Raw genomic sequence first — 12275 nt, forward strand, 5'->3', positions numbered from 1 at the left:
CCGCCTTGCGCCTTTTTTCACGCCTTGGAGTCGCCGGACGCGCTGTCAAGATCTCTAAAAAGCTGTCTCCCTTCTCTCTCTCTCTCTCTCTCTCTCTCTCTCTCTCTCTCTCTCTCTCTCAGTCTTTCCCAATCTATCTCTCCCCCTTCCTCTGTCACTGTCTCTCTCTCGCTCTCTCTCTCCCTATCCTGCAACCAAATGAATGCTCTCCCATGGAGGTAGTACAACCACCTTGGGGACCGAACGACCAGAGGGGTGATTTTTCCAAGCAAGAGGAGCCCGTCAGCAAGAGACGCATTGGGTGAAATCGGACTCCCCCCCCCCCCCCCCCCCCCCACCTCTCCTCCTCCTCCTCCTCTACTTCCATCTCCACCGCACCCCCGCCAGTTTGCTTGGCTCGGGTTGACATACAGTAGCCTACATGGGGCTATAGGGGGCTGGAGAAACCTTGTTGCGCCCCTGTAACTGTACGCGTTCTACTTAAGCTGCTGGGACGACTGTTTGTCTCCATCCATGTCTCACCAATGCTGCCCCGTGTCTCCAGAGGGAGCCGCACTCATTACCGACTCAGCTTTGGGTAAGTCTGTTTTTTTTTCCTTTTGAAAATATCATGACCTGATTTTATTAATCTGAGGAATATTTTTATTCTCGTTGTCAAATGTGTCAAATCAATGTGTGCGGCTTTAACCCTCTCAATATGTCAGCAATGGGCAGAGTCCCAATTCTTCATCTTCCCCTTTGCTCTCACAGCTGCTTTCCTAAATAACCTCAATGTGCCGCTCAGTGGTGGTGGTGGTGGAGCGGCTGCTGCTGGCTTCAAATGAAACCCCTTAAAAAAAAAGAAAAAGAGAAAAATGCAGCGGTTTGACTTTGATTATATGGAATACGCTGAGAGGTGAAGAATAACAGTCGTGCTGCTGTCTTAGACGGTTTCGAGGACGATGCTTCATGCTTTGACATGCAGAAATAAGACACATAGATGTGCAGCAGTTCACGGGTTTGAGTAATTTCCGAATAGTCTGCATCAAACATGTGTGCTGTCCAAATCATTAGGGCGAATCACTGTTTCAAAGCCAAAGCTACTCACTGCGATGATTCCGATAAAAGAAAAAGTGCAACGGTTAGAAATGTGCACCATTGGCATGGTGATTGGCTTAGTTATATTTACAGGAAGAACTCATAATGCAATCCTTGGGAGAAATGTTAAAAAATGGATTCAATATTGCAATTTCAGTATGATCAATATCAAACATGCATTTTTTGATGGTTTGCTTTCTGTCTGTGTGTGTGTGTGTGTGTGTGTGTGTGTGTGTGTGTGTATGTGTGCGCGCGTGCTTCTTTGGACTCGTTTGCACATACCTACGCCTGTGTGTGTGAACGTTTGTGCATGCATCTGTCCTCTTTTTTTTCTCTCCAAAAGGTTACTAAATGGTTTTCTGGGGGAGGATTTCTAACCGGCGAGATGCTGCTCGTACTCCTGCTGGCAGCCTTTTCTTCCTCCATCTCCGGCTCCTTCTCCTCCTCCCTCTCCTCCCCCTCTGCGTCGGACGGACCCCAGATGGCGGACCCGTCCTTCTCGGACTTGATGGCTGAGACCTGCAGCGCCTGCTCCTGCATGTCCGTGGAGAACGTGCTGTACGCCAACTGCGAGAAGGTCACCGTCTACCGGCCCACGCAGCTCATCCCGCCGGCCTCGTCCCTGTACCACCTGAACTTCCAGAACAACTTTTTGATCATACTCTACCCAAACTCGTTCCTCAACTTCACCCACGCTGTGTCACTGCAGCTGGGGAACAATAAACTGCAGAACATCGAGGGCGGAGCGTTCATGGGGATGAGCGCGTTGAAACAGCTGCACCTGAACAACAACGAGTTAAAGGTGCTGAGAGCGGACACTTTCCAAGGGATAGAAAACTTGGAATACCTTCAGGCTGACTACAACTTAATCAAATACATTGAAAAGGGAGCGTTTAACAAACTGCACAGGCTTAAGGTGCTCATTCTGAACGATAATCTCATACAGTTACTTCCTGACAACATATTTCGCTTTGCCTCACTCACACACCTGGATATAAGGGGGAACAGGATCCAGAAGCTTCCTTATTTGGGGGTTCTGGAGCATATCGGGCGTATTGTAGAGCTGCAGCTGGATGACAATCCCTGGAACTGTACCTGTGATTTAGCGCCTCTCAAGGCATGGCTTGAAAACATGCCCTATAACATTTTTATCGGCGAGGCCATATGTGAAACACCAATTGACTTGTACGGCCGGCTCCTGAAAGAAACCAACAAACAGGAGCTTTGTCCCATGGGCACAGGAAGTGACTTTGATGTTAGGATGCCTCCGCCCGATAATGGGCAGACGCCCTCCAAAATGTCCCCAACCACTGTGTCCCCCCTGGCCACAAAAGCATCAAAAACCACTGACTCATCCAAGATTTACGGTAATGGTATTGTGGCCGGTTTACCCCCTTTTGGAAGAAATAGCCAGATTGTATCTTTTCAGACCCCTCCGTTGTTGTGTCCACAGCTCTGCAGCTGTAAAGCCCACCCTTCTGACTTTGGCATCAGCGTCAGCTGTCAGGAGAGGAGTATTAAAAGTTTAGGTGATCTCCTTCCCAAACCCCCAAATGCCAAGAAGCTTCACCTGAGTGGAAATTACATCCGTGACATAAGCCCGGCTGATTTCCAAGGGTTTGAGGGCTTAGATTTGCTGCATCTTGGCAGCAATCAAATTGTCACAGTCCAGAAAAGTGTGTTTTCGAACCTCACTAATCTGAGGAGACTGTATTTGAATGGGAACCAACTTGAGCAGTTACACCCAGAGATGTTTTTGGGCCTCACAAACTTACAGTACCTATATTTGGAATACAATGCCATAAAAGAAATCTTAGCGGGTACATTTGACTCCATGCCGAACCTCCAACTCCTGTATCTCAACAACAACGTCCTGCGGAGTCTCCCTGCCTATGTGTTTGCGGGTGTCTCTTTAGCCAGACTCAATCTGAAAAACAACCACTTCATGACCCTACCAGTGAGTGGGGTCTTGGACCAGCTGCGATCCCTGACCCAGATAGACCTGGAAGGGAACCCCTGGGAGTGTTCCTGCGATCTTGTCGCCCTCAAACTCTGGCTAGAGAAGTTAAGTGATGGAGTGGCTGTCAAAGAGGTGAAATGTGCCTCCCCTGTGCAGTTCTCCAACATTGAGCTGCGCCTCTTGAAAAATGAGATCCTGTGTCCCAAGCTTGTGGCGAGACCGCCGTTTATTCTCACCGGCGCCACCCCTGTTTTAACCTCGGTGTCGCCCGCTGGAGTTGGCAAAGCACCACCAGGAGGGCCCGTGCCTCTATCCATCATGATCCTCAGCATCCTCGTGGTGCTTATCCTCACTGTGTTCGTGGCCTTCTGCCTTCTAGTCTTTGTCCTGAGGCGGAATAAAAAACCGGTGGGCAGGCAGGAGGGGCTCGGGAATCAGGAGTGCGGCTCCATGTCGTTGCAGCTCCACAGACACAGTCACAAATCTGGCAAAAAGGGCTCCATCCCGGGAGACGACCTGGGAGGCGAGACGTTCATCCCGCAGACCATCGAGCACATCGGCAAGAGCCACACCTGCGGGATCGGACGGTCCTCAGACATGGACGCCGGGTTTAAGTTTGCAGACTCGCAGAGGCAGAAGATCATCCTCCGGAACAGCGCCGACAAAGACAAGGACTCGCTCTCCACCCTAGAGCGCAACAAACGCCTCAGCACCATCGACGAGCTGGAAGAGTTCCTCCCCCACCGCGAGCCCAGCATGTTCATCCAGAACTTCCTGGACAGCAAGAGAGATTTCAACAGTATAGGGATGGGCGGCTACGAGATCCGCTACCCGGAGAAAACTCTGGATAAAAAGATGAAGAAGTCGTCGCTGATAGGCGGGAACCACAGTAAGATCGTGGTGGAGCAGAGGAAAAGTGAGTATTACGAGCTGAAGGCCAAGCTCCAAGGAACGCCTGATTACCTGCAGGTGCTCGAGGAGCAGACTGCGCTGAGTAAAATGTAGGGATTGTTGTGTTGGGTTTAGTGCATTGATTACACACACACAGAGGGAAGTTAGACACATACAGGCAGACAGACAGCCAAACACATCTGCCTTTCCCTACCCCCCCCCCCCCTCTGCTCTGCCCACACACCATTCAGCCCCCCAGATTGCTCACTCTCTGTCTTCATCTCCCTCTCTGCAGCCACACACATGCACACACACACATACACACAGAGAAAAAGTGCCTTCTGGAAATCCTTAATGACCAATGCGGAGATGGACAAAATGGCTCCACACTACAAAAGCTATTACTAGAATCGGCGTGGATCTATTTCACAGTAAAAAAAAGACCTTTCGGATTATCCATGCCACCACATGTATGAATCCCACATACATATACCACAGGACACCCTAAAAAGCAACCAGACAGTCATATTATACATTTTTTGTTGTTGTTGCTGCTATTGAAATGGGTACTTATCTTCTTATTTTTTGTTGTTGTTCTTGTTATTTTTTTCTCCTCTTCCTCTTGTTTTTCCCAACCAAATCAAAAGGGTCTTGAAAACAGTGCTTGAGAATATACCTCGCCGTCTTCAACCCCTCGTTGTTTAAAGAGAGAGAGAGAGAAAAGAGGGCACATCGGTTGTTGTTCTTTTTGCTCTGGAAAGTATCCAAAATCGCCTTTTCTGGGATGAGATTAACAGAGTTGGTGACTCAATGGATGCTACTTCTTTTTTTTTTGTATTTGCGGGGATATGTGTTTGTTCTTGGGGATGCTCTCTGGAGTCGGAGGCAGACTCTCTGCCACCTTGTCTGGATTACACACCAGTAGCAGTACACCTGCTCCCATTTAGGCGCTACGAAACTCTTATTTTTGTGAGGGGGAATGATTTCATGACTTGTTCTCTTTGTGTAAGGAGCCATGTTAAATATAGTGTCTTCTGAATGGAGTTGTGTTTCTCTTCAAAGTTGCTACTTACAGTTCCTGTATGTTTTGGGTGAAATCTAACGGCACACACACACTGACAGAGGACGTTGTTTCTGAAAAATGATAAAAACCCAAGGATGAAAAAAATAATAATAATAATTACAAAGCTGCTTGCCATGTAAGCGTAACCTGGAATTTATTTTGTAAGTCTTACATTATTTGTATCTGTGGGACTGGTTTGTAAATTACAAGGAAGGACACACATCTACATGCACACATAGACACACACACACACACACACACTGTACGACGGAGCATCATCATCAAGAGACTACAAGCCAGAATTGTCAAACTATAAGTCAACCGGTGATCCACCTCCCCTTGTCAGCTCTCAATTCGTAGTGAAAGAATTTAACAACATAGTTAATTTATTTTTCTATGCGGGAATTATTTAAAGAGTTATCGGTATTATTTTAAAACAAAATGGATAATACACAAAGAGTGGAAAGGACTTGACAGAGGGACGCATCAGAGCTAATTCAGGCCAGCAGAAGTGACTGTTGAGTCGATTCAAGGGTTCTTGTTTCTCCCAGTTTGCCGGAGAACTCGACCCCGCCGGACGAGGGTTGTGAAATGTGATCTGTGATGTTTCCTTTTCATTGTGTCGCACGACAAGCCGAGGGCCTGATAGAAGTCTGTGAAGTCTCAAGCCGTTTCCTTATTCTTATATCTCCCACAGTATCTTGTAAAAGGTTTCTTATTAACATTATGCAACCAAAATAAATGTGCATTAAACTTGATTATGGTTCCAGAATTGTTGGGATGGTGAATGGGGGGACGAGGAAGGCGACAAATTGAAGCTCTAAATTGTTCGATCCGGGCAGTATCATATCATGAAACACCATGTGCAATATTAGTAAAAAAAAAAAAAATATTTAAAAAAAAAAGAAAAGAAATTGCTCGGTCATGACAGCTTCAAACAATTTTGTTTAATTTATTTAGTTTTGAGGTTATATTGTCAAGACAGGTTCTATTTCGAAATTCTTTTATCAACTTAACTCTATCCGGTCCTTATTTAAAAAGTATTGTTACGTTGAACTTCTGAGTGTTTATTGAGATTACAAATGAATAGAATGTATCTTGGAAAGTATAATAAATACAATTTTCTATCGGTCATAAATCTCCTGTATATTGGTTAATTTTCTCTTGTATAATCATGTTGAAATCAAGGTATTAAAATCAGCACCTATTTGCACTGTGTCCCACTATTTCTTTTAGTGCACGTCCTCTCAGCCTCTCAAGGCTGCTTTACTTTTAAGGAGAAAATACAAAGAACTCTTCTGCCACCGAAACTGCCAACTCCTCCGTTGCCCCGCTTTGACTTTTCTCCCTCGAACAAGTTGGATTGTGTGACAGCTCGGTGTTGGACAGAGTCCAGCTCAAGTCACAGGATGTTCTACTCGTTCATGTACAAACAGTGGCTGCACCCTCAGGCGCAATATATGTTTGCTTAGTGTGCTTAGTGTGATCGGTTCAAGAAAAGCTGCTGCTTGTTACACTTAAGGCTATGAAACCAGTTGTGCATTTGCACCGAGTTTCCTTGTTGTTTTTGGCTCAAATCATAATTCAAGCAAAAATATTCAAGCTAAACCAAACATTCGAAGCTTGAAAACATTCAAACAATGTGTTGTTGTTTTATCTGGCTCAGATCTCCTTGTGATGCTCCCAAAAAATGGCAGAAAGTCAGATGTTATAGTACCAGTTTTCGCCCGTGTTGGTGTAGCCTTATGCACATCCATTTTCTTTTGTCTCTCTCTCTGTTGTTTCCACATCTGAACATCCCAAATTTGCCCGTACTTTTTGAAGTTTTTTTTATCTTTTGGCACAGGTCTTCTTGTCTAGCAGGTATCATCGCTCCATCTGTTTTTAGACACATATCAAACATTCATGCCTGCTCCACTTTAGGGTTAAAAATTTAGATTTCCTGTTTCTGTGTTAATCCAACCTATGGGGCTTTTGGGAAACCAAGTAGCAGAAAGTATGACTCATCCGGACGCCAGGGAATTGTCCTCATTAATTATTAATACCCTTGGCAGTTAAGAACTAAAATAGGGATGTGGTGGTGTTGGCGGTGGGGTATGAGTGTGATACGTCCGCCCCCTCGTTCCCTCTCCCTCCTCTATCTTCCCTCGTTGCCTTTGTCATATTTCCGATCATAGTGCTTCTTAATAGAGCAGAAATATCATTTGTGCATAAAAAAAACTTTTTTCTTTTAAAAAAAAGACTGGCTGGAAAAGTGTCTTTTCAGTCCAACGTTTTACTGCAGTGACTTGGCTCCTGGGCAGGGTTCTGTTCCTGGAAGCTCCAGGGGTCCTTGTGGGGCTACCATGGCATCAGTACAAATCTGAGAAAATATTTTATTTTCACAGCAATTTAACTCATCAAACTCTCGTACAATGAAACCTGTACTTAGGACACTGATTGTTTTCTTTTTGTTTTCTTCTCACCTTCTTTAGCAACAGTTATGCCATTCTGTTCTGAGCCCTAAACTTATACCTGTCAAGCCTCAGAGTGCATTCTTTTCTGATGGGGTTTGTTGGTGAAATTCTGGTGTTTTCTTTGGGGGGGGGGGGGGGGGGGGGCAACTGCAGTGGGGTATGTGTGGAAAGCAGTGCTTGGAAAGGAGGGTGCAATGCTTTATGTTTGGGATTGGCCACATGGGGCGCTGTGAGCTAAGAACAGAGCAGAGAGTGGGAAATGGTGTCACAGGACTGCGGGAGGATTACCGTTATCTGAAAAAGAAAAGAGGGAAAGACAGAAATAACTGTTTGTAATTTATTCTATTTCTGATATTGTCTTAATTTGGCCTCTTTTATTCTGGGAATGTCAAGGTGAATAACACTTCAGAGGATGCATTATGGTTTATGATGATACATTGTACTCTAGTTTGTTAATTTCCATTTTAGGATTCTTGTTTTTTATTTTCCTTTCTGGATTGGTGCTGGTTTATTTTGTCTGCTATTGATTGAACACACATTGTACACACACCTTTTATTTGGGTCCAACCACAGGGTTGTGGGATAAATAGATATCTGACATTATTTTTATTTATTAAATGTAATGTGATTTAATTTGCATTTGATTATATTGTAAGTCAAACAGTCAAAATATAGTTCACTTTTTGAAATTGGACATTTACGCCAAGAGAGCTACTTTCACAACTACAAGAGAGAATACACTGGTTATTTCATGAACAAAATGCTTGTGTTGTGTGCAAATGTTTCTACAATATGCAGACTTAATCAACTCTGTCTTTTCATCTCGCTTCTATTTTCTTTCGTTTTTTACTGTACATCATGCCATTCATATTCCGTATAGTTAATTTTGAAAATGAACAGGAATAATTTTCCTTCAGTGTTAGTGTGTGTATTAGAAAACAAATCATCTCAGAACACACCTACTCCCAGAGTGATCTGTGTGTCTTCGGGAACTGAACAGAAAAATGAGGCTGAAGTTGTCCCTACAGTGTAGTAAACAGTACTCTTACATGGACAAATTTACACAGAATTTGGGAAGTGAGGAACCAAAAGTTTTAAGAATATATAATATTTGAATGTGAATACGTTTTGGAACACTGTTTTTTTTTTTTAAAGTTTTTTTTCTTTCCTTCAAGGTATAAATAAACAGTTCATGACCTCAAATCTCACGGTCGCCATTGAAAAGTAATTCTGTCACAAAGTAATGTCTTAACCTTTTTAACCCTGACGTATCCTTAACTTGTTCAGCAACTTTAAAGAAAAGAATATAAGATATGTTACATTATGCTTATTTGAGTGAAATGAGAAATATTTGCATAGTCATAGTTGCAGTATTACAGCAAATGTGAATATTCAAAAGTCTTCTTAATTCGGTTGACATCTCCCAAAAATGCAAATTTAGGTCAATCTTGACCTAAATCTGATTGATATGTGTTTGCAAGTTTGAACTCATGCATACTTCTATCATTTCACAACATTTTCATATCCATGCAGTACATTTAGATTTTGTGTTTATCCCTTTTGATAATTTCAGACACCATTGGTTTCCATTCCTTCTGTAATGTAAAACAGTCGATCAGCAGACCATTGAAACTCGATTGTATTGTGTTATTCAGCACAGTGAACAGTGATCTGTTTTTGTCAAAGATACATTATTGTTGTATCCTAGTGGAAGGGGCACTCCACCAATTTTACACATGAAGGTATATTTGTCACAAGAAGAGCTATTGAACCTGTAGAGGCAGTTACGTAATGTCTTCTGTGGTTCTGGAGGAGCTTTGTCAAGTCTGAAATAAATAACCTTGATGATGTCATCAGGGCTTAAGACATCAGTTATGAACAGTGGTGTTTGGAAGACGAGGACATTTGCCACTCCCATTTGGTAAAATACCAATGCTTTCAATTAGGTCTTGGGGTCTGATACCGACCCACTCTTTAGTGTCTGTATGAGAAGCACCAGGCTTTCAACTAACTCCAATGTAAACCCTTCTGCATCATTATTAGACAGTAAGAGCAACTGGAAGGATAAACAGCGAGTAGGTCCCCCTAGGGCGGTTGGGAAAGGAGGTTAGATGAAAACAAACTAACACGGGACTTTCGTCCGTGAGATCAGTGTTTGTGTGCTGCCTGACACCAAGTCAACATTTCACAATAGTAACTTGTGATGTAAAGCATAAATAAGACATTTCTAATGAATGTGCTAAAACATGTAAACCCACTGGTATGGTTCTTTAAAATATATGTCTGCTAAGGTGCTGTTAGAAGGTGTTGTGATAACCACTGTACATTTACCTCTATTGTTTCCTCTGTTGGCCTTCCTATAGGTGAATAGGGTAAACATTTTAATAATAGATATTGACATACATCACCAGTTGATTACTTACATTAAGACAATTCTTTTTTGTATTAGATGTTTTCTGAAAATGTATGTTTAAATACGTAAATGGGGCATTACCCCATTATGCTGATTATGGACTAATAGAAATCTGATCATTAGATAAAGCCAGGTTCCAAATGTTCTATAAATCAGGCTATTGTTAAATCCGGGGGTTTTACGGGCCCGATATGGGGCCAACTACTTACTCAGCTCTCTATTAAAAGATTGGCGAGCTGGTGTTCTGTGAGGAAACTCGCCTGGCTCTACTAACTACCGTTACTCCTGACGTCTACCCTGCTTCCACCGATAACGTGCACTCGGCCGAGGGGCCACCCTGGCCGGGCGCTTCTACCAGTCGCGTCAGTTATGGCAGCTTTCGTCTTCTGGATCCGGGCTCTTGGTAAATTGCCAGGTTAGATTTTAACGGCTAGGATTACAACTAAAACCGTAAGGGACTGTTTAGTGGACCGGTCACTAGGATAACCATTCAGAACTCTGTTGTTAAACATACAATAGATTTAACCTTTTACTGCCACGAGGAACTTTTACTACCTAAGTGAATGAATTCTCTTGAGAATTCAGAAAACACCCAAACTTTCCTCAGTGTGGTTCCCCTTACTTCATCAATTCTAGGTGTGTGTGTTCGGTCAACACCCATGTTTTCCTGTGTGTGTGCTCTTACTTCATCGATGCTCCGAGTGTGTGTCCGGTTACATCCGTGCACCCACACCCAACATCTGTTATGACCTCAGCTTTTAAGGCCCCCACCCAGTTGTACTTCCCCTTACATCAGCTCTTACTACACACACAGACTTCACTTTACTCAAGTTTCTAACACATACATTATTATCATCAGTTTACATTTGTTAAATCACTTCATATTTATGTAATACACACTTGTTTTAAAATGATTATTAGATTTCATCCTTTAAACTATAAGTATACGCTTTATGTCCCTTTAGCCTGATTCACATACCGAACATGTATTCCTTCATTTAAGGCAGCCTTCCTGGGAGCTCAACTCAACTCTTCTTGACACTATGAATGATGTATGAACAAACCCCTCTTTTTAAACATAGAAAGATAGAATGTAGATAGGCATGAAACTGGAAAGTTGGTTAGTAAAGTTAGTGCTACTGAGGTGGAGATTTATGGCTATGGAGTCTGAGAATTACCTCATATTGAGAAAACGGCCTTTAATGATATGTATTGTAAAATCCATCAATTTTAAAAGACACTACAGATGAATAGTGTAAAAATGTTTAATAGATATCACCTTGAAAATTCCCCAGTTTATTACTAACATTAAGATCTTCTTTTTTTTATTGCTGTTTTTCACATTGAGGTATAATTTTTTAACGATGGAAGCATTGACTCCCTTCCTTTGCTCTGGTTGCGCTGAATTCCAACAATGTGCTCAGGAATGGGCTTTTTTTTTGGCATCCGCCGCAGACAGGCGGCCATTTGAGGAGGGATGAAAGGGGATGACACCCTCCAAATTACTCAATGCATCCCCAGCGAGAGGAAAACAATGCCTCGCCTCCCCACCGGCTGCTGCATTAAACGTGGACAAATCCACCAGAGCTGCTCCGTTGTAGCTACTCGGCTGCCATTTTCACACCATGCGACGTTCATAAAAGCCAATCTCACTCTCTCTCTCTCTCTCTGTTGAGGCCATCACAGCCTCCAGAGAGTCAACTTATCGAGTAATGATTCACACAAGGATTTGCAGGTGTTGCTTTATCACCTGAGGTCATAAACATTAAGCGTCATTGTAAAACGTTTCTACAGAGGCCTAAACACAAGACAACAGCACAGTGTGATGTGCTAAAATCTTCTCTTTTTTAATTTAATGCCACATATTAAAGAACGTACTTAAGGTTGAATTTCACAGCCCCTCCAGAATCTATTTGGCCTCCATGTCCACACCGTTAAATTAATTCCATTTTGCCATTTAAATGATGTCCTTTGAATATTCTTTTTTTGCACCAGCTTGGTCTGTAAAGGCTATTGACTTCTTGACCAAAATTGATATTGAAATTTGAAAAAAGAAGTGTCACCCGCTCTCACAGAATAATTGAGAGAATAAAAGTCACCATCAATGACACCATTATATATATATGTCTCTACACACAGTTCTTTTACAATATTTTTTTTCACCTCAGGAAACATTATTTTTATAAAATCCTGTCATATCTGATTTCTGCTGGTTTCACACAACGTCTGTCGGCCTTTTCTTCTAAAACAAGTGAAATGACCTTTGTTGAATGACTGGAAAAGGTTGAGTGTTCACTTTGAATCGACAGGTGTAATGAATGTCTCATGTTGCTGTAAGGTTCACATACTGCACATGAGCAAGTCAGTGAACTTGGATTTCCATTGCATAAGGATTGGAAAAGTGGGCAAAATGAG

At 42.8% G+C, this 12275-nt stretch overlaps 1 protein-coding gene across 2 annotated transcripts; it reads left to right on the plus strand.

The window, feature by feature from the left end:
- The first annotated feature begins 314 nt into the window (after positions 1-314).
- slitrk4 (SLIT and NTRK-like family, member 4) lies at positions 315-6204 on the plus strand. Of its 2 annotated transcripts, none has more exons than XM_076103458.1 (2): positions 315-577; positions 1421-6204. In XM_076103458.1, exon 2 carries the CDS (start codon positions 1463-1465, stop codon positions 4040-4042), a length of 2580 nt encoding a protein of 859 aa, XP_075959573.1. In that variant the 5' UTR covers positions 315-577; positions 1421-1462; the 3' UTR covers positions 4043-6204. The 2 variants fall into 2 exon arrangements, with proteins under 2 accessions (XP_075959573.1, XP_075959572.1); XM_076103457.1 differs by having other exon boundaries at positions 320-577; positions 705-6204.
- The last annotated feature ends 6071 nt before the right edge of the window (positions 6205-12275 follow it).

This window comes from Anarhichas minor, unplaced genomic scaffold (assembly GCF_050575085.1).
Source record: "Anarhichas minor isolate MPS153535 unplaced genomic scaffold, ASM5057508v1 ptg000028l, whole genome shotgun sequence".
In the NCBI taxonomy this organism is placed as follows: Eukaryota; Metazoa; Chordata; class Actinopteri; order Perciformes; family Anarhichadidae; genus Anarhichas; species Anarhichas minor.

Excerpts from the sequence above, each read along its gene's own strand:
- slitrk4 (XM_076103457.1), top strand. The coding sequence starts at position 1,388 with ATGCATCTGTCCTCTTTTTTTTCTCTCCAAAAGGTTACTAAATGGTTT.